This window comes from Martes martes (assembly GCF_963455335.1).
Source record: "Martes martes genome assembly, chromosome: 3".
NCBI classification, from domain to species: domain Eukaryota; kingdom Metazoa; phylum Chordata; class Mammalia; order Carnivora; family Mustelidae; genus Martes; species Martes martes.
In genome coordinates this window covers 11,766,073-11,788,937 of record NC_137890.1, presented here as the reverse complement: position 1 = coordinate 11,788,937, position 22,865 = coordinate 11,766,073, and the positions used below count along the sequence as shown (strand labels likewise).

General features: G+C 43.7%; 1 protein-coding gene across 6 annotated transcripts in view; it reads right to left on the bottom strand.

Moving 5' to 3' along the window:
• Positions 1-22,865, bottom strand: part of DOCK9 (dedicator of cytokinesis 9) — a 173,961-nt gene that overhangs the window by 95,076 nt on the left and 56,020 nt on the right. For all 6 annotated transcript variants that reach the window (XM_080799509.1, XM_080799511.1, XM_080799507.1 and 3 more), the window contains exons 8-15: positions 21,480-21,654; positions 20,471-20,538; positions 9,662-9,736; positions 8,658-8,798; positions 8,143-8,346; positions 7,473-7,595; positions 3,630-3,712; positions 2,903-3,025 (exon numbers count right to left, since the gene is read on the bottom strand). In XM_080799509.1, coding sequence (XP_080655635.1) covers positions 2,903-3,025; positions 3,630-3,712; positions 7,473-7,595; positions 8,143-8,346; positions 8,658-8,798; positions 9,662-9,736; positions 20,471-20,538; positions 21,480-21,654 — 992 coding nt within the window. The remainder of the gene's footprint in view (positions 1-2,902; positions 3,026-3,629; positions 3,713-7,472; positions 7,596-8,142; positions 8,347-8,657; positions 8,799-9,661; positions 9,737-20,470; positions 20,539-21,479; positions 21,655-22,865) is intronic.

Below are 22,865 nucleotides of genomic sequence, written 5' to 3'. Positions count from 1 at the left end.
GCTTTAATAAAAACACCTTTTCGCACCAGAAAAAAAAAAAAAAAAAAAGGTTTACATTTAAAAGGGAACGTTCTATTTTTATACTTTACCTTCATGTCTTCAGATTTCCTGCAGAAGTTAGAAAAGGCACCACCATGAGCAAGTCAATTATAAAATACCAAGTGTTTCTTCTTAGACAAATATTTCTGGAAGCATATATGTCAGCAATACCATTTATCTGACAGAATTGTTTTCTTACTAGATCTTGGAACACAGCCCTTGGTAATTACTGGGTGGGGAAGGGAGAAGTGGCTTACGAGATTTGGCAGCTGTTTTCAAAGACTGGGGCAGCTTGAGAAAATTTTTCCCATCCATTATTAAATGACACTTTGAGACAATCATGGGAACAGAAACAATAGCTTTGCACCCAAGCTAGTGCCCAGGCCAGTGACACAGGATTATTCTTTGTAAAAATAAATAAATAAATAGGAAAGGAAAAATGCTAAGGTTAAAAAAAAAAAAAAAGGAGGAAAAAGAAAAAGGAAACCTCCGGTTCCCTAATTCCACTGTGGAAAGCAGAGGGAGTGGACATAGGCATTTCTCCGGATTCTTGCTGTGAAGGAAAGACAAAGCCACCCCTCCCCTATGATAGCTGCACCTTCTGATGCTGATAGCATCACACCCCTATTTGCCAGTTTCTGAGTCTCTCCCTGGCCATGCTCCTCCCACAAGATCCTTCCTCATGAGCATGCCCGTGAAGGCCCGGAGTGCCAGGGAGAACACTGCTGGGCTCTGAACCAGGGAAGGCCTGTGCTGTTTGCTGCCTGGCCATGGCCTCTTGGCTCAGATTATTCTTTCATTAAAGACCCCATAGGGTCCTACCCCTCGGCCTCCACTGAGGACCAGAACTGTGAGCTGGGACTACCACCAAAGCACCACCACCGGCCAGGGCTGTCTCAAGCTAGTCAGTGTAGGACGTAACTTCTGATAGGGCTTCTAACCTCCATCACAGATAAAGAACTTCATTGTTTGTTTGTCAGAATATGAAAATAAAAGTTAAAAAAAAAAAAGTCCACATAAAATCACGGAAAGCCATAAGGTAGAAGAGAAAAGCCACCTACACAGCCATCCCTCAAAGACAACCATGACCACCATTTTGGTGTATATCCCTCTCTTTCCATCTGGCTAGCTATTTGCCTACCCATTTCTTCATTTAGACACAAAAAGAAATATATAAAATATTTTCTTCTCAAAAATGAGGTCACATAGATACACTTTCACTTCCTTAACAATATAGTGTGTACACCTTCCTAAGTGATTACATTTGGACCAATGTCGTGATTATTAAGAACTGCATGATAGTCCAGTGCAAGAAAACTGTAACCTATTTAACTAAAGGTGACTGGAGTTTTCAAAAAATGAAACAAAGTAAAATGACTTTTTATTCTACAAGCAAGGGAGAAACGTGACAATAATTACCGTGTGATGACATGTTGCATATAACACTCACTATTAGTAAGTAATCATTTTTAAGAGATGCTAATTATGACTCTATTTAGAGTTTTGAAAAATCAGAAGGAAGAGAAGTAAGAATAGGCAAAAATGAACTTCTAACAGCCAGTCCTGAGTTCTAAACAGAGTGACATTTTTACTTTGACATGTGGGGTTTTTCCCCCCAAATTAAAAACTAAGACCGTAAAGGTCCTATGGTACAGAATAACTAGAGGCTGGCTCTTGGCCATTCTTTTCATTTCATTATTTTTTAATACCCTCAGTTCTTTCTCATTCGTAGAATTTTCCCAGAAAACGTCTGAAGTTTTTATGTCCCTAGCAAAGGAAATCAGTTTTGTAAGTTTCAAAGTGAACCCATTATGACGGAACACCAAACAGCGCAGTGATAGAAGATTCTCAGCCGGGCTGCCCCAGCCACTGCTTGGCCTCTCTTCTCTACCTTGCTGTGGGCTGAACGGCATCCCCAAACACATCTGCCAAAGCCCTAACCCCTGGTACCTATGGATGCAGGGTCTTTCCAGATGTAATCAAGAGAAGATGAAGTCGCTGGGGTTGGCCCTAATCCAGCATGACACGTTCCTTTAGAAGAAGGACACCGCACCAGAAACACACAGGAAGGCGGCCACGGGAAGCCTGAGGCAGTCACTAGACGGATGCCGTCACAAGCCGAGGAATGCCTGGGGTCATCGCAGCTGAAGGAACCAAGGAAGGATCCTCCCCCCACAGATTTTGGAGCAAGTGCGGCCCTGCCAATGTCTTGGTTTTGGAGTTCTAGCCTCCAGAACTGCGAGGGAAGACATTTCGTGGGTTTAAGCCACCCAATCTGTGGCAGTTTGTTTTGGCAGCTCTAGGAAACTCATTCGCTCATGGGTGTAGGTAAAGCATTGAAACGATGCTTGTAATCAGGAAGCACTATCCTTCCCTTCCATCGCCCACTCAGGTAATGGTACCTGAGTCGCTCTGTTGTGCAAATCGGAAACCTGGGGGTTATTTATCTGAGACCGCTACCTATCCACTGCTCTCTCCTTCCACCCTTCACCCAATCAGGAACCCCAGACAGAGGAACGGTGGGTCCCCTGATGTGACCCCAATTAGTCCCCTTCTCCCACTGCCACTTGTCCTAGCTTTGCCGAGTCCTTTCCCATCTCTTGCCAGAGGTCCCTCCACTGTCTCCTTCCTCCGAAGGCTCACGACACCCTCCACAGCACCACCAAAAACATCATTTGAAGAATTCAAATTAACCAGGATACCCTTCAATTTTAAATCTCTTCTTCCTTCCCAAGGACACGAGGTAAAGTTCCACGCTACCCCAACAGGCCCTATGACGTTCAAGCGGAGCCCATGCCCCCTCCCCACCAAACACCTTCTGTCTCTCAGGTGTGCAAATAACAAGAAAGGCTTTGAGACTCACTTCCGGAAGTCTGCCAGTAACTTGAGCATGTCATCATTGGAGAGCTTATTGCTATCTTGCCTGTAAAGAGCAGAGAATCTGGCATTTTTGTCAAGGTTTCCAGATGCATCCTTAAACAACGTCCTGAAATAGCCAAACAACATTTCTAAAGTGAGTTTCCAAAAGACCAAAAGAGATCCACAACGTATCTTTGGTTTCCCCGTGAAGACCAATTATTATTCCATTGGCTGTATGTAGCTAACAGAAATTTCATTATCTAAAAACATGGAAGACATTAATGAGGATGAACACAACTAACTCAATTTACATAGAAAACATTTCCAGCATATGGCTCATGCTTAGGAAACAACATACACAGTGAAATGCTTCAGAAGCAGAGCTCACTATTAAGGATGATCTGCAGGGACCCCCTCCCCCACCGCCCCCCCCCCACACACAACAGCCCACTCCCTCCCCCCTGCCCGGGCTGCTGCCCAAGCTGAGCTCAAGACATGTGGAGGGAGCCCAGGATGCCGGTCCCCACACAGCTCTCCTCCAGCCAGCACCTTCCCTCTCTGCGACTCCACTAAGGGATTATTCAGGTAGGGAGGGGGTTTTCTTATTTTTCAATTTTACACATTTAAGTCCTCTTCGTCTCTGGGCAATAAACAAAATAGACCTATCTACCTATATACCTCTCTTCATATATCCGTATCTATATCAAACGTATAGAAGATGTCGTCCTTACCTTGCTGCCCACGCAAATGGCATTCTGTACTGTCCTAGTCTTTGGCATGCCTGCTTGGCATTCTTCAGCACTTTCTGAGCAACCTTGAAGACATCAGAATCAAGCCATGAGATGCTGCATCCCACTGCCAGGACTGTGGTCTAAAGAGCCATCACCCCATGTTCATTAAACAAGCTCTTATCAGAGTACCAGATGCTTGGAAAAGCACAGCTACGGCTAATGAATATGGCTCGATTTATACGAGGTACAGAGCATTCTGTTTAAAGCAGTCGTTAGCAGTGATTTTCAAAGAATGAGGACTGTTTCTAAAATGTTATGTCTTTTCTAAAATGTTTTTATGGGCCACAAGCATACCATTTCATAGGCTTTCACAGTTCTTTATGAAGAACTTATGACTACTTATAAGTCCACTGGGTTATTAACAATTGCTAATACTTGGTATTCACACAAAAATATACCACGTTAACTAAAGTTGAAATGAGAGCTCCAATGATAAAACTAAGTGTGCATAGCTCCTAATGTGCACCGGCCTGCGCAAATTCCCACAATTTGGGGGGACAGATACTCATTATATAAGACATTACAGGTGCTGACTTAAGTAAGGCCAGAGTTTTTCGTTGCTAGAGTCTCAGTTTCTAAGTATAAATTACTGCTATTTTCACTTCGTAAGGATCAATTTCCATTTGTTGTGGGCTGACTTATTAACTCTACGGTGCACGGTGAAGCAGATTCGCTCTGGCCTAAGACGTATGCGTGGCAGGCCAACGAATCAACGCCACCCCTGCTGCTCAAGCACATGACCTTCCCCTAAGTCTGCTCGTCTTGGACACTGCACGGCCACCGACGCCAAGTCTGACTCGGTCACAGTGGCACGTTCGAGGGCCTTTGATGCACACCACAGTCAAAGTAGTCGTGGGAGTCGAGATCTAGAGCCTGTGAACCAAGGTGTGCACTGCGGAGCTGCAGCCTCGGCATCACCGGGGAGCTTGCCAGGAACGCAGAGTCTCGGGCCCCACCGCAGACCTGCCAGGTCAGAACCTGCATTCTGAGCAGACCCCCGGGATCTGTGTGCACCAGCTCTGAGGAGTGCTCATCTTCTAGATGAGAAGGAGAAAAGAGCGGTTTGTCTTGAAGTCAAACTGAAACCCGCTGTGGGACTCCAGGCCATTAAACCTCTGGGCTCCACTTTCCCCACCGCAAGACAGAAGGGCCTGAGCCATAATACTTTTCATTACCCCTTCCAATTACCAGACATCATGATTCCACCACAACTGTGTGGTGGGAATCACCGCCCTCACGAGTGAATTAGAAACGTGTCTTGATTGAAACATGCCCGTAGCTCACCCAGCTCCTCCCCTTCTTCCAGCTGGGCATGTTCTTGTGGGCATCTGGGGTACACAGCCATAGGTAAAACGGCCTACCTTCCCAGGGGGGTAATTTTACTCAAACATTTTCGGATAGGAACTATCATTTTTAGGTCCTAATAATACGGACTACGTTGTGAAGTAAAATGTAATATTTGCATAAAATTCAAAGCTAAAACATAGGCTTCAAACAAGTTTCACTGTTCCCTGCAGAGAACAGGGTCTGAGTTCACAGACTTACTGGGGGTGCAAATGGAACATAAGGTATGCAAAAGACTGAAAAACTCATTTCTGCCCTCTAGGGTTTTCTTCCTCCCTCCCTCCTTTCCTTTCCTTCCCTCCCTCCCTCTCCTCCTTTCTTTCTTTCTTTTTCTTCCTTCTTCTTTTTTAATCTATTCATGGCGGACACCTACGGAGACTTTCCATAAAAGTTTCCTCCTCCAAGACAAAATTTAATCTAAATGATGTTCCAGACCATCTTGGAAAACAGGAAGAAGTAATTTTGATACACATTAGAAAGTCATCCCTCAGTAATATCTCTGCCAAAACTTTTACTCTGATAGAAAATGGCTGATATAAAATAGATATAAAATGGATATAAAATCTATTCTGATATAAAATGTTAATCTCTGCCTTAATACTTCGGAGGTGTGAATGCGTAGAATAATGCACACATGGCTGAGCTTTCCGTTTCATAAGTAAAGAAGGAAGAGCAGACTTGCACAGATGCTCAATGGACACTGGGAAGCGTGGAGTAGAGCATAAAGTTTAGCCCAAAGGGAAATGTGATTCTGCAGCAGCATGAGCTGCCAAATTTCAAACTGTGCACGTGGCAGGCAGAAGAGCAAAGATGGCGCATGTAGGCCCTGGAAATGAGTTACATACACGGGGCGTAGACCTTACTTGGGCCTTCACTGGTTATTAACCAAAACACAGCATGGAGGACATTAGGGGAAGGAAGGGAAAAATGAAATGGGGGATGTCAGAGGGGGAGACGAACCACGAGAGACCGTGGACTCCGGGAAACAAACTGAGGGTTTCAGAAGGTATGGGGGTGAGGGGATGGGTGAGCCCGGTGGTGGGTATCAAGGAGGGCACGTATTGCATGGAGCGCTGGGTGTTCTACGCAAACACTGAATCATGGAACAAGACATCAAAAATTAATGATGTACTGTATGGTGACTAACATAACATAATAAAAAAAAAATACAGGAGCTAAAAGAGCTTCTCATGCAAGGTTTTACAAACTTGATTTAAAAAATAAAATAGCTTCTTTCCAGGGACTAAACTTTACTCAGCGTTCATCAGCCAGAAAGGCATACTGTTGGAAGCAGTGCACCTGGGAAGCTGGGCTTTCCCTGAGGGTGACAAGTGATAATGGTGTCCAGCACGTGTCATTGATCTGCAGCCTCGCCAGCGATGTCTCATATGTTATCTGCGCAGTCCCAGAACCGTTCCTGAGAGGGACCTGGGCGGGGAGCAGTATCATCCTTCAAGTACAGATGGGTCACCAGAGCCCAGAGAGGTGACACAACTTCTCCAAAGCAGCCAGGCTTTGAGTTAGCACTCAGCACCCAGGTCTCTGACTCCTAGAACCTGCTCTTCAACAACCGCCCTCCATCCTAGGGACATCCCTGTGCTGTGTGGGGGGCCACAGACAGGAAGAGGGGAAGCTCTGAAGCTTTGTCCTGCAGAGCCAGGGGAGTGTCCCCTCCTGCTGTGGACCAGTCCTTGTCAACAGAGCAGGGTCATCTCTCAGACGGACCACTTGTAAAAATTACTGTCAGACCAGCACAGACGGCACTCAAACGCTCACTCTACCAGGTAGCTCAATGTGCTAGAAGGTGACAGGCAAGGGCCTTTGGTCACAAGAGCTGTGGGACACTGAGCATGTAACTAAACCTTGGTAAACCCCAGTTTTCTGATGCCTGAAAGGAGATCTGGGACTAGATAACCTCTGAGATTCAAGTCTGCGTATGTCCACAGCGAGGCACTCCCCAACTAAGAAGCATACACCAAAGAAAGGAAAAACACATCTCGCATGTTTCCCTTCCCTCTTCTATGGGAGTCACACCACCTCTGCCACCATAACCTGTCCCATGGGACCATACAGGGGACTGAAGCACTGACCTTACTGGCCAGACCACCTGCGCCAGACCCTTCCCATCTGCAGCCTCAGTGTACATTTCAGCATAAACGGACCCAAAGGGAATTCCAGAATCCAAGAGACACATCAACAGCTTTGGCAATTATTTTAGGATGTCTGGGCAACTGAAGCATTTTATATACATACGGGACTACTTTTCACTGAAAACTGGACATACCAGGTTAAGTGGAACAGTAAATCTATGTAAGTAGTGTACATCTTCCACAATATAAGTATGGCCTAACTCTGATTTCTTTAAGCATTTCCGTTTTGACAGACAGACCTTTTTTCTAATTGCTCTTCATGGTCACAAAGCGTGAAAGTCAGTCGTACCTTGGAAGAGTCTGAACTTTTCATGTACGGCTCGGCACCGTGTGTGATGCTGCCCTGGAGCACTTTCTCAATTCTAGCCACGAGGAATATGTCAGGGTGAGGACAGGTGACTGAGAATATCCCCTAGGGAACAAACGATTTTCTTTAGTGGGTCAAAGTCACAGCCACGTTAAACAAAGCCCCTGAACGGTAAACCTGCTAAAGCAGCAAAGAGTGCGGACACAGTACAGCCTCTCAGGGGCACCCGGTGCTTGTCACTAGGTCATTGTCCGACCAAAGAGGAGATTTGGCAGGACGCCTAAGGGGCTTGGTTGGTGAAGTGTCTGTCTTGGGCTCAGGTCATGATCCCGGGGTCCTGGGACGGAGCCCTGCATTAGGCCCCCTGCTGCGAGAGGAGGCCTGCTGCTCCCCTTCTTGTGCTCCCTCCCATAAAAAAAAATTAAAAAAAAAAAAGGCAATATGGCGGTGGGGAGCAACTAGCAGAAAGTTTAGAAAAAAAGAAATGACAAGTCAAATGCCATTTCTTGTCCTCTCAGCTAATCACGTATGCAGTCAATAAACTCCACAGTCTTGTTCGACCCAGCTGTGCACTGCAGAGTCTCGTCACGCATTCACACAGCACGTGCGAGGTAAGTTGTGGCAGGACCACTACTGGGCGCGTGTCCCCCACCTGCTTCGGATACTGCATGGAGGCTTCATGAAGGATGTCCTGAAGGGTAGGCGAGCTCTGCCTGCCACCGTTCATCACAGCCGGGCACGTCGGGGCCAGCATCTGCCTCACGGAGAAATGGTTCAGGTCCACGTGGAAATCGGCAGAAATCTTTCGGTTGTATTTTATATCGAACAGGGACAGAGTAACAAAGAAGGGCTCTACCTGAATGAAACAAAACCATCCAGACCATCACTATGGCTCCAACTGTCGGGGGAAAAGAGCATTGCTATCAAAGAAGAAATTATTCAACCTATTTGTAAGGGTTGCTATAAATCACTGTCAAAGAGAAAGTCTCCGTCTCTATCTTTTGTCACAAACATCCCGTCCCTGAGGCTGAACAACCCCCGTCATCCTGACCTAAACACTGCCTTTCTCCATCAGGAACTAGGATTTTCAGTCCAGACCGCACTGCAATCGGCACATTGGTGACCTCTCAACAGTTTTGTAAATTATTTTTTAAAAGGGAAAATTACATTTGTGGTGGGTCCTTCTTCATTTTCTGCAACACAGCATTGTAAATTGAAAGATAAATCATTGCACTTGACAAGAATTCTCTTCCCAAACTTCTCTTCAAATGGCTTCACTTCGGGTTCAGATGATGTGAAGTCAAGCTTCTTTAAAAGAAAATGTACAAAAATACATCATGCTCACGTTAAAAAAAAACTCCTAATAAACACATCCTAAGGAAATGCTGTAAAATATAGAAAAGATATATATATATACTCATTTAATCACAACAGTGTCACTGTTTTGTTAAGTTTATACAGCTTATAATAATGATCAGATAAATGATGGTATGCCTACTCAACGGGTTATTATACAGAGCTTAGAAATTATGGTTATGAACAACTTAGGTGTCCATCAACAAATAAATAAACAAAATCTGGTATATTGCCCATACTGTGGAGTATTAGTCAGCCCTAAAAAGGAAGGAAATTCTGACACACGCTACAATACGGATGGACCTTGAAAAACATCATGCTCAATAATCCAGACACGAAGATTGCAAACGAAAGGGGGAAAATACAGCAGAACTGTCACGCCCTGGGGCAGCTCTGGAGGTCCTTACCACGCCGGGTTCGGACTTTTGGGGGCACAGATGTGACTCGTATGTGCCTTGGATGAGTCAGGAAACACCACTGCCTGCAGGGAATCTGCAATGATGCTTATTATTTTCTGACGGTCATTTTATGGGGTAAATTATATGTTCTTTGTGGACTCGAGGACATCCTGGATAGATCGCTCAGTTTTCAACAATCTACTAAATATGAAACACTCACAGCTGTCATGGTATGGTCGTGAGATTATGGTTCTTTTTTATTTTTCCTTTTCCCCTGAATTTTCTATACTGTTGTTACGTTGCTTATAAATCCAAAGTAAACAAACAAGCAAACACACAAATAAATGAAACATATCATCTGTCAAACATTTTCTTTCCCTTAGTTTTCAAATGTAAACATTAAAAAATAGTTCGTACCTGGGCATCTGGGTCCAAGTAAAAAAGTTTAACTCTGCTTTCACTTTTCAGTTTGATTTCTGCTTCTCTGGTACTCTGACAACAAGAGAAACAAAAAATAAAAATCACATTTTAAAAAACCCTCTTCTTACAGAGGTGTTCAAACATATCTGTCCCATCGGGAAGAGCGAGGCCACCAGACAACTCCACTCTATTCTGGAGAGTCAACGGCACATCAGGGAATAGGGACAGACTATCAAGTGGGCAGCACATGAGAAGACCTGATCCTAGAGGGTCAAAAACAATCAAAGAAAGCAGAAGAGAATAATTAAGCATTACTAACAAGAAAGGCTTCATAAAGCAACGGAAGAGGGGATAGTCCCTGAATAAAGGGGTGGCTTTGAAGCCCAAAAAGTAGGAAAACATGAGCATTTGGGGCTGAATGAAAAGGCTGCACAGCACAAATAGACAAAGAATGGATATGAGCCCAGACAGCAGAAAGAATTTGGGGTCCACTGAAGACTAAGGTATAAGCCCAGAAGGGAAGGGAGTATGTTTTGAATGGTGGGATAGAGAAACTGGCAGATCTTGAATGACTGCCATCGGTGTCTCCGGCAGGCAGGAGGGGGCACTGCTGATCCATTCAATAAAGACTTACTGAGACCCTCTTATGTGTCAGGCACTAGGGACACAAACATGAATGCAACACAGCACCTATCCCCAAGGAATACTAGCGAAGAAGACAGATTATAAACAGGCGATAAGAATGGCAGAGATAGCGTAAGGCACAGTGAGTGCTAACCTGGCCCAGGGGATGGCAGTGAGGGAAGAGTTTCCAGAAGGCCCACCTTGAAATCCAAGAACATCTGGCAGGAAAGAAGGGAGTTGTGGGAGGAGGTCCTACAGGACAAAGCTACAGTCCCCCCTGAGCAATGGTTAAGTCGTTTATTATGACTGAATGCTGGGGCATGATGGGAAAAGTAAAGAGAAATGAATCTGGGATTTGTAGGTTAGGGACTGTAGATCTTCTTCAGAAACCAGAAAATCCAAATGCACTATTTTTAAGCAAAGGAATAAAATAACCAAATTCTGCATTTTAAAAGAACCCCTTGGGCAGGACTGAGGCAATGGGGTATAAGGGTTAAGGCCAAGAGGCCCACACGGGCTCTTTATCACAGCTGCCTCCCCACATCCCACAGCAGAGCCCACCTATAACAAAGCCTAGTCCTCACGTGGGTAGCCATTAACTGAGATCGGTAAGTCAGAGGAAGGAGTTTGTGGAGGTGACAGAGCACGGAAATGCCTGTGGACAGAGAAATGGCACATAAGCACGAGGCAGGGAGGAAGGCTAAAATTACAGACTCAGAGAACATCAGTCTAGAAGTGGGGACAGAGAAGCCTCGAGAGTGGCTGAGATTCCCTGGGGGAGAATATGAAGGGGTTTGCAGACAGAAGCCCCAGGGCCCCGACACTGAAGGGATGGCGAGAAGAGAAGGCACAGAGGAAGTGGCACAAAGGAACGCAGAGATGGGAGCTGGAGAAGTGGAATTTGGGAACAGAAAGTCGTTTCGAAGACATTCACAAGATGGAAGTCATTGCCAACCACATTATTTTTCACGCTCGGTGCCTCTAAATCTGTATCCTGTTCCTATTACCCTCAATTTCCATGGTTAAGTGCACAGATTTGGAATAGGATGCCCTCACCTACCTGTCCTATCCCCACAGATCAACCCACATCTCAGCATGTGATGGGGCAGTGACAGCCACAGTGGGGAGGGTGTCCTGAACTCTCTGCCGGTGGCTGAACTTCATCTATTAATTATGTTGCTGGATCTCAGCTCATGAGAAACTGAGCAGCTTCCTAAAATTCTCAGTCATGAAGCTATCACAAGAGGTTGGTTCTCAGCAATGACCCAAACTCTACCACGACCAGATCTGAAAACCAGCTGTCTCTGTCTGGCAAAATGAAAGGACCACCAGAATACCAACTAAGAAACTGTGTCCTAGTTCTAGCTCACTTGTCACCTAGCTACGTGAACGTGAGCAAGCCGCTTAGCCTCTCTGAACTCCACTTCCATTTCTAAGTAAAAATGTTGAATAAGATGACGGATAGAGTCTCTTCGCACAGCAAAGTTTATCTTGATCTTCTCAGCGGGAGCTTTAAGGCTTCTAGAGGTGAGCATTCCTACATTCCCACAGATCGTTCAATATGAGCTGATGCAGGCTCTCTCCACACACAGGACAGGACAACTTTTTGACTCCATCTTGCCAATCACTGCTCCTAACTTTTCACATCAAAAGAGCCGAACATGTGCATGCAGAATATACTTAGCTGAACCCAAAGAATTTGCTCTACTTTGTATACAACCCATGATGTTTCCTACCAAAAACGTCAGTACTAGGTGCTGCAAGCCACCACCACCAGTCACGCATTCTACTTCTGAATTCCTGCCGAGTCTTCAACAAAGGCAGATCCTGTGATCTCAGACACTGCAACAGAGCGATGGATTCTTAACGCAGATACAGTTCCTAGAGGGCTTCTCAAAGACACTTGTTGTCGCAAGCTGACTGTATCCAAGATCAGAAATGAACACAACACAGATGACTGCTATGAGGTCCGTACAATAGAGGACAACCAGGGATGCAGACATATTAAAAGGAAAAAAAAAAAAAACCTAGCCAAAATAGACTCAAAGCATCCCGATGTTGCCAATAATATCCAAGGGACAGATTCTTCACTAGAGAAGCCATTTAATGGAAAAGAAGGGACAACGTCAGAAGTAGAAATGACCTAAAAGCCTATCATCTACCTTAGATACATTGACAGCTCCACTACGTCACTGATTAAAAGCAAACTCAAAGCTCCTTAAAAGTTCCTCCCATTCCTCCCAAGGCTTACAACAAATGCATTAAACAGAGGGGATGCCTGATAAATAAGTGTTTGAAGGAATTACCAAGTAAAACATAGGCAGAAAGAAAATGTGGCTCAGGAAAGGCAGGGCTTTGCCCCAGAGCCAGGGAATAACAATTATCTGGAAGGGTCACAATGATAAAAAGCAAATATGTATTGACAAGAGCCAGTATCTCCATGCTAACATTATCCCAAATGCACATGTAGAACTTGTACAACCTTGGGGGGTGGGTCCTAGCATGATCCTTGTTTAGAAAAGGAGACACTGATGGGGTGCCTGGGTGGCTCAGTGGGTTGAGCCTCTGCCTTTGGCTCCGGTCGTGGTCTCAGGGTCCTGGGATCGAGCCCCGCATCAGGCTCTCTGCTCAGGGGAGCCTGCTTCCCCCTCTTTCTCTGCCTGCCTCTCTGCCTACTTGTGATCTCTGTCAAATAAATAAATAAAATCTTTAAAAAAAAAGAAAAAAGAAAAGGAGAAACTGAGCCACAAGGGATAAATACTTTGCTCAAGAATTCAACACAATACGGGCACCTGGGTGGCTCAGTGGGTTAAGGCCTCTGCCTCCAGCTCAGGTCATGATCCCAGGGTCCTGGGATCGAGCCCCGCATTGGGCTCTCTGCTCGGCAGGGAGCTTGCTTCCACTCCTCTCTCTCTGCCTGCCTTTCTGCCTACTTGTGATCTCTGTCTGTCAAATAAAGAAATAAAATCTTAAATTAAAAAAAAAAGAATTCAACACAATTTAAAACAATTTTTAAAAAAAGGTGGAGGAAGAGATCTACAAGCCAATAAAACACCCAATACTGCCTGCAAATCACAAGAAGATCTTTTATCTTTGACAGATTTGACAGGGACAAATCTGAGAGGGACAAACAGCCACAACTTGATCCTGTACTTCTAGCTTCCAGAACTGTGGGACAATAAATTTTTGTTGTATGAGCAAAAAAAAAAAAAATAAATAAATTCAACACAACAAATGGAAGCCTGACTTCTGAGTCTGTGTGGCGTCAACGCAGATTCTTCAACTATTAGACAAGGAAAAAGAATAGATAAAGTATATGAACAGGCAAGTCAGAGAGGAAGAAACACAAACATCTGAAAATTTAAAAATCTCACTATTAAGCAGCAAAACACAAATGAAAGCAGTGAAATACCATTTTCACTCTCCTGGGGAGGACCTAGAAAAATGGGAATGTGAACTGTTATAACATTCTGGGAAGCAACCTGACAATATTTAAAGCATTAAAAACACAATGACCTCTGACCTAGAGATCCCATTTCATGGACCATCCCTATTGAAATAAGAAAACAAATATTTAAGCTTATGAAATGCCATGTTGTGGGGAGCCTGGCCGGCTCAGTCGCTTAAGTGTCTGACTTCAGCTTAGGTCATGATCTCAGGGTCCTGGGATGGAGTCCCTTGTCAGGCTCACTGCTCAGTGGGGAATCTGCTGGTCTCCCTCCCCTAACCCTGCCCCCTGCTCATGCTCTCTCTCTCAAATAAACACGTAAATTCTTTTAAAAAAATGTGTCATGTTGTTTATTATGTACTGTTTATAGAGGCTTAAAAAGGAAAATAACCCAAAATGTTCATGAATATGAAGGAGGTAAATAAAGTTCAAAATATCCACATTTAGAATATTATACAGCTATGAACAGTGAGTAAACTGGACCTTTATGGCCCCCAAGGGGCATCTTTACAAGATTTTTAAGTGACAGAACAAGTTTCAGAGTAACGTATATACCATGAGCATATTTAAAAAAAAAAAAACTAAAACCACCATATATGTGTGTGTATTTCCATGAGCAATCAGTTTGATGCAACAGGAATTACTACAGATTAGTAACACTCGTGTTCTCCAGGATGTGGCGATGGACCATGAAGGGAAAGAGTAACTCTATACAACTCTGGATATTTTTACTTATCATAGCAAACATCTTTATTTTTACTTAAATTTTAGTAAAGATAATAAAATAAACTCCTGTAATGAGTACTTTCACAATCTAAGGGCCCACAAAATGGAGCCATAAAAAAACATTATCCCACAGTCTACTTGTTCAGCGCTTCTTGAAGTGACAGAAACCAGCTCTGCTCTTAAAATAATCCGTGGTCAGTCCATGCTGTGGAGGTAGGAAGAATGGGGCTGGCTTTTCCCCAGACCCTATTGCTGCTGTCCTGCTCAAAACCCATCTAATTACTATGGGTTCAGAAGAAAGGAAAACATGAAGAAAATGGACAACGACAGAGCCGTTTTCTGTGAAAACTGGTACTTGCTCAGAAGTCAAAGAGAATGACTCATCTAAAACAAAGGCTATTCCCCTCACTCCTGTGAACCCTAAGTTTAACCACTAACAGCCCACCCTGACAATGTTTTCTTCCTTGTCTAAGAAGCAGTTATGGGGGCACCTGGGTGGCTTAGTTGGTTAAGCGTCCAACTCTTGATCTCAGCTCAGGTCATGATCTCAGGATCATGAGATCGAGCCCCTTGTCAGACTCCATACTCAGCATGGAGTCTGCTTATCCCTCTCCCTCTGCTCCCTGCCCTCACTCACACCTCTCTCTTCTTTTCTCTCAAATAAATAAATACATAAATAAAATCTTTTTTAAAAAGCAGCAGCAGCAGCAATTATGGACCATGCATTCAAGGGGTTTCCAGAAGGACTGCTGTAGGCTTGCATACTCTGTCTTAAATTTATCTCTGAGCAAACAAAACAATTAAAACCCAATGACCATGGCCAGTAGCATCTTATTTTGAAGAGGAGTTATCAGAAAAACACTGTGTTAACTGTTGGTTCAGTTAAACAGAATGGGTTGGAACAAGAAGACTTAGCAAATTCCTGGGAGGCCAGAATCTATATTTAAAGAGCTGTCAGGATTTGTTTCTACTACTTCCCAAGATATCTAACTCCCCACGGCCATTACCTCTTCCTCTGCCTCACAAAGCAATAATAAAGCATCTAGAATAAGGAGGCCCTGGGTGCCTGGGTGGCTCAGTCAGTTAAGCATCTGACCCTTGGTTTCAGCTCAGGTCATGGTCTCAGGGTTGTGAGATGGAGCCCCATGTCGGGCTGCACGCTCAGTACAGAACCGGCTTGGAGATTCTCTCCCTCCGGCCCTCCCCTCCAACTGCACTTGCTCTTTCTCTCTCTCTCTCTCTCTAAATAAACTTTTTAAAAAATTAGAAAGAAAAAAAAAAGGAATAAGGAGGCCCAAGAGATGGAATGCCTACTGACCTCACAAGCACAACCCCAGCCAACAGCTTTGTGTCATAATACAATGACATCGTTGCCTGGATTAGGATACAGGGAAGGAAGCGCCTATTCCAGACGTGGCTTGAAAAAGTCAGAGAAGATATCTGCGAAACTGGCTGGCTGCCTCACCCTCACGCAACCTCAGCGAGACTATGAAGGTGGAGAACGAGGACTCCATCCTGTGTTCAGCTGTGGACGACTGACCTCGAAAAAGAAGTTCACTCACTAAAAAGAAGTTATCAGCTAACTGAACACGAGCAATTTTGCATTAACAGTAAACAGCGCTTTTCTTTCAGAGCCACATGGGGAGGCCAAGGTAAGGTGAGTTGCTGTTCTCTGAGCAGCAAACAGCACAAAAAGAGAAAAGCTGTGAAGGAAAATAGACAGTGGGAGCACGAGGGTTTTCTTCCTACTTTCCTTAGGAGGTGATATATACGTGCCGAAGACAGGTATAAAGATATAAAGATAAAGATAACCACAGAAAGAAATTACTAGGTAAGTAGCCACTGGGTTTACAACATGATTATATTACCCTTGACTTTATAGGGAAGAAACCAATTAGCTAACTTTACAGTTTGTGTATTTAATAAAAATGTTGATAAGACTATGTGCTCTGAGGTGTGCCTGGGTGGCTCAGTTGGTTAAGCAGCTGCCTTCGGCCCAGGTCACAATCCCAGGGTTCCGAGCTCCTTGCTCAGCAGGAGCCTGCTTCTCCTTCTCCCTCTGCCTGCCAGTACCCCTGCTTGTTCTCTGTCAGATGAATAAATAAAACCTTTAAAAAAAAAAAAAAAGACTACATGCTCTGATACTACAAATGCTGCTACATTTACAACAAACATGTATTTGGTTCCATATCAGACAATAGGAGGAAAAGAACAGGTTTCAGGGCAGATACACTGTGTCTTCAATAAGAAAACAATAAAGATGTTCAGTACCAAATGTACAAGCCACATAAGGGCCAAGAATACACAACATATTCTCAAAACCTAAGCCCATATCGTCCTTGCCATATGTCAAGGGCCCCTCCATTATATTCCAAAATGAGACCTCAGTTATTTTTGTACTAAAACAACTTCCTGTCACTCATATCCTGTTTGTTCTGTCTGGGTCACCGTGGAAGACAAAAGCTGGGGCAACAGGATGAATGAAGCAGAAAGAAGAGCTGGGCAGAGAGGCCGCCGCCATTCACTCCCACCGCCAACACGCCCTGCCTGCCTCCACGGCTCGAGTCCTTTCTCCGCAGCTTATTTCTCATCTCCCGCTGGACCCTTCCCCACCCCTCCATTCCCAGTGCTGACCTCTTTGCCTCTTCATCCCCTGATTAAACTGCCCTCTCTTGCACAGGTGTGCACACAGGCTCTCCTTCCCCTCCCTTCCCCCTCTATGTAACTTCAGATTCTGCAACTATGGAACGGTTCTTCCTAAGATCAAGAGGACCCGTTATTAGCCAACTCCCTGCTTCCTTAACAGGCACAAACGGCCCCCACCCTGAAACACTGGAGAGGGTTATAAACTAGGCTACAATCATCCCTATGCTGGGGGCCCTGGGATGTGAAGGGCTGAGAGCCCAGCACAGTCAGGCCGGGGCTCCCCCAGTTGCCCCCCAACACCACTACCACACGCACACGAGCATCACGAGTGGGACAGCAGCATGTGGACTGCGTGATGGCATGTCCTCAGTGTCTTTATTCTTTTAATTTCTCCCTTTGAAAAGTTAGTTGCTGCCCTTTATCTACCTTCTTAAATAAAAGTATTTTTTTAAAACACTTAAGAGCTAAGGGGAAAATAACAACAGTGAAGCCCCTTATAATACTTCTTTTTTCGGGATTTGACCATGACCACAGTGAGAAATACGTTTATATCACAACCCAATACATATACACATACCACATATGTACACTTAAAAAAATCTTATCTATCTTTGGGCTCCCTGGCTGCTTAGCTGGTAGAGCATTTGACCCTTGATCTTGGGGTTATGCATCTGAGGCCCCACTGGGCACAGAGATTACTTGATAAAAAAAAATATTTTTAATAGTACCTGTCATTATTGAGGGCAGCGTAGTTAATGTTTTAAATTCAGTTCTATTCCATTCGTATTTTTAAAATATCCGGCGCACATAATGTTGAGCTAAAGAAGCCTGACGCGTACTGTACAATCCACTAATAAGAACTAGAACAGTCACAACTAATCCACAGTGACAGAGGTGAAAGCAATGGGGTAGCAGCTGGGACAGGTGGGCAAGACCGTCGGCTGAGGTGCCAGAAATGTGCTATGTGTGGGTCTGGGTGGTGGTTATGCAGGTGCAAAAATGTGAAATCCACTGAGCGATACTACTAGTACTCCTTGTAAGTTCTACTTCAATAAAAAAGAAGAAGAAAACGAAATAAAGAGACAGGAGCTGAAACCAATTAAACTGATTTAACCAACTGATTCTGTTTTATGGTTATGCACAGTCTGAAAATAGCCCCAAATACATATGTAGGTATGTTATCTCTATATTCTCTCATATATACTTTAAAAACTTTCCTAGGTCCTAGGACTGAGAAATACTGAATTATTATGCTGACCAGGCCCAGGGAGGCAGTGAGAGAAGAAAGGAGGGCACAACTCCTGTATGTCTTCACGGGGAAAAGAAAAGTATAGATTTTTAATCAACATTAGTCTTCTCCTAGCTGTCCGCTGTGTTCAACCAGTAAGTGCAGGAAGTTACTTCTCGAATTCTGGATTGCAGTGCATATGTGGGCTGCTTCATAAAACAAGTTCAAACACTTTGAGAAATTATGAGCCCCCAAATATCCAGAAACAAAAAAGCAAATCTCCATGCAAAATATGACACACTTAAGCTCACAGCACAAAAACACACACACACAGGCCAAAACCCTTCCCAGCTGAGTAGGAGGTTACAATGGTGGCGCTAAAATTAGCTTTAATAGGCAGGTGCTAAAAAGATACTGCGGTAACAGTCAAGTCTCAAAGAAAAACAATACTCTCAAGTCCTAGCCAGGGAGGGAGATTTTATATTTTAGAATAGCCATGTTGTCTTAAAGTAAAGGTCAATGCTGAATGCGAGTCTATTTATAATCGTATATAGATAAACCATGTTTTCTATTACAGTGTTTAAGATGTGGGTGTGTAGGGTCTCTGTTACACTGTAGTCGCAAAGAAAAAGAATAGAATGGCAGTAACAGAGCAAGAATATAAATGGCCAGAGAAAACAAAGATATTTCTCTCACTTAAAAGAGAATCATTCATAGATGCGTATCAGGAGACAAATACAAGGATATTCATTGTAGCATTGTTCGTAATAGAAAAAACTGGAAGAGAACAGCTAAAATGAAATGCTTACATGGCACAAGAAAAGGGATGAACTAGTCTATAACCAGTTTCGATGGATCTCAAACACAAGGCTGAATTAGAAAGCATGTGCAGAATCATATGTTAGCATTCATATGACATTTTTAAACACATGAAAAACAACCATATATATCATTATGATAGGTAACATTAGTAAAGATAAAGCAATAAAACAGAAGTAATCCCAGAAAACTCATAATAGTGGCTGTCAACAGTTGAAGTCGCGGGGGAGAAAGAATGGTGTTTAAAAACAACTTCAACCACAACTGGTGTTTTATTTCTTTAAAAAATATGAAAGCTAAAAGGACAATAGAGTAACAGCGTTGAATCTGGGTCGTGGGAATACAGACGGTTGTTTTGATCTTCTTTGTGCTTTTCGGTCACTTTTACATTTCTCAAAATTATTAAAAACAGATATAACTTTTTTTTTTTTCATTCAGAGTGACCCAGGAGCAATTTATAAAACTCAAACTCAGGCAACTCCTCTTTGGTTTAGTGGCAAGACTGCCACAGACCATCCTCTTTGGAAGTGTGTCTACTGACTTGAAAAAGGGGAGCACATGTGTGAACCCAGTTGAGTACCATGTTAACACGGGAACCTTTGGGGTGGCTCAGTCGGTTAAGCGTCCGACTCTTAGTTTCAGCTCAGACCATGATCTCAGAGTCGTGGGATCAAGCCCGGCGTCAGGCTCCTTGCTCAGTGCGGAGTCTACTTGAGAAAAACAGACTCCCCCTCACCCTCTGCCTCCCCACCCCTCCCTACTTTCTCTCTATATATATAATAAATAAATAGGGGAACCTGGGTGGCTTAGTTGGTTAAGTGTCTGACTCTTGATTTGGCTCAGGTCATCATCTCAGCATCATGAGACTGAGCCCGACATCAGGTTCCTTGCTCAGCACAGAGTCTGCTTGAGATCCTCTCCCCCTGCCCCTCCCCACGCCCTCCCCACACTCTCTAAAATAAATAAATGAATAAAATCTTTAAAAAACAAAACACAGGAACCTTTATCCATGCATTTTTGTTATTTCTTCAATACTTGTGATTTGGTATTAAATATTATGGAGGGACAGGGACAAGGAATAATAAAAAGAATAATTTATAAGGCACATTACGGAAAACAGACTAAAATTTGACTCAGGTCAGTATTTAACCTTACTTCATATTCAGCTCAGAAAACAGAAAGCACAACACCTTTTTAATGATTTACTACAATGTAACTGTTGATCATTTCAACAGATTCTGTCCTGGGCAGACTCAGGAAATGAGAAATATTTCAATACCAATCTACAAAGAGCAGAAGAAGCAGATGATATTACCTTGGCAAGTTCAGGCAGGTAGCTATCTAAACCAGAACCAGAACCTTCCAATTTGCTTTGTTCATCATCTGAAATTGCAAAACAAATTATTTGAGTCACTTGTAATTGAATGTATTTTATTTAAAGCAGGAAGTCAAAGGCCACTTCTTTGTACCCTTGAACACAGCAGTTTTCAACTCTGGATGCCCATTAAAAACACCTCAGAGCTTTTTAAAAAAATACTGATGCCCAGGGTTGAGAGTCAAACATTTAATAACTGATACAGTATGGACACTGTCTAAAAAGAACCAATATTAGCTATGAGCACCAGCCCACATGGCCACATCCATCACAGCCACTAAAAGTCAGCCCTGCCAAGCAAGGTCCCACCCCAGGCCAACTGAATCAGAGACTCTGGTGGGACAAAGGAAACAATTTTTTTGAAGTTCCCAGGAACTTCTAAGGTACAGCCAGGGTTGAGAATCACGTGTCTAAGGGCTTGAAAAAAAACACAAATTGTCAAGAACATAGCCAGGTTTTTCCCACCAAATTGTCCATCTTAACTCTGTCTTTAAAATTCTAAAGGATTAAGATTAACGGTAATAGAAATAACTATACTTAGTATTTTAAGTGCTGACTCTATGCCAGGCACTCAAGATACATAATCTTATTAAATCCTTCCATCAACCAGCAAGTTCCATTTTATTCCCATTTCACAGATGGGTAAACCAAGGCTCAGAATATGGAAGTAGCTTGCCCAAGGTCTCAGAGCCGAAAAATGGTATTGCTGAGATTTGAACTCCCGTCTTCCTTTCTGCCCCCAAAGGTGTGGTTCTTCCTATTACATGATTTCCTGATAAAAATGTTGTCAGGGTTGTAAATTCCAATGTGATAAAACCCTCGCTGACAAGCTCTCTGCAGAGCTCCCATCTGTCCCACTGCTCACGTACCTGTGCAATATGTCTACTTCTGTGCCCTCTGACAAAATTAAAGACACCAACTTTGCTGGTGAGAAAGCGGATCTACGTACCTTCATGAAAGTCTCCATTTCGCTTTTCTTGCATTGCAGCTTCAAAGTTGAGCTGGAGAATCTTGTTTAGAATTGTGATCCATTCCTCCATTTCTGCTTCACTGTCTGCTGCCAAAAGGTAACTGCTTTTGTCCTGCATCTTGAGCTCAAAAGCAAACCGCCTGACTTTGTTGTTCTGAAATTGAAAAGGAGTAAAAGAGACACATTTTAAGAGAATGGGAATGGCCTTAAATTTTTTTCTCTTTCTTATTCGCTGGTGGGTGCTGCCTCATTGGCATGTGGGGCAAGCCCTTTCCCTGCAGACCCCATCACCATCTATACCTTCCCTACTTTTACTGTCTCCATAATTTTATTTTCCCATTTGACACATTATGCATTTTACATATTTATCTTATTTGTTGTTTGTCTCCTCAAATGGAACGAGAGCTCCGTAGGATGGAGATTTCTTTTGTTCAAGGCTACAGCTGTATTTCTGGAACACTGTCTGGCACACAACAGGCTCTTGAAAAAATATTTATTGAATGAGTGAAATTTCACTGAAAATTTTCAACTCCTCCAGCTTCCTTTTTAAAAAAAATTTGATGAAATAGTGTGTGGTATCATATTTTTAAAAGCGAACCACAATTTAAAAAAAAAAACAAACCATCATCTATCGATATACTTGACTTCCTTTTCTGGAACTTTCCCATCATTTTGGAGTCACCAAAGGTATCTGGATACCATATTTACAGCCTTCCCTCTTGCCTCCAGTTTTTATATGTATGAAAGAATGCCCAGTTCCAAGTACAAAAACAGAAGTCACATGCTTTAAATGATGAGAATGCATGTGCCTAACGTCAGGGTTTTTCAACCTTGGCACTACTGACATTCGGGGCCGATAATTCTTTGCTGTGGGAGCTGTCCTATGCACTGCAGGATGTTTAGCAGCACCCCTGGCCTTACCCACTACATGCCAGGAGCATAATCCCAGTTGTGAAGATCAAAACATGTCTCCAGATAGTAACAAACCTCCCATGGTGAGCAAAATCACACACACAAACACACCACCAAGGGACAGTACTAGAAAGCAGCTCAGCCCAGGACTGTGATTAGGTCCTTGCATGCACAAACTGAGGACAACCTGTAGGGGGCAGAGCAGCCCAGGCCCACTAGAAGCTCGCAGGTTAGGAACAGTCCCCCTAGGGCTGCTCAGCATAGGTGGCAGGGATGGGCTGACCTTCCCCAAGGCAGCTGTGTTCTTTGGAAGCGTGCTTCTCAGACACACAGCTACCACGCCAGGCAAGGTCAAACTCCCTCGCACAGCCTACCCACTGCGGGCACCTCCCTTCATGTCAGGGCCAGAATCAGACAGGCGTCAAACGCCTGGCTGTGAAATGGGTTTTCTGT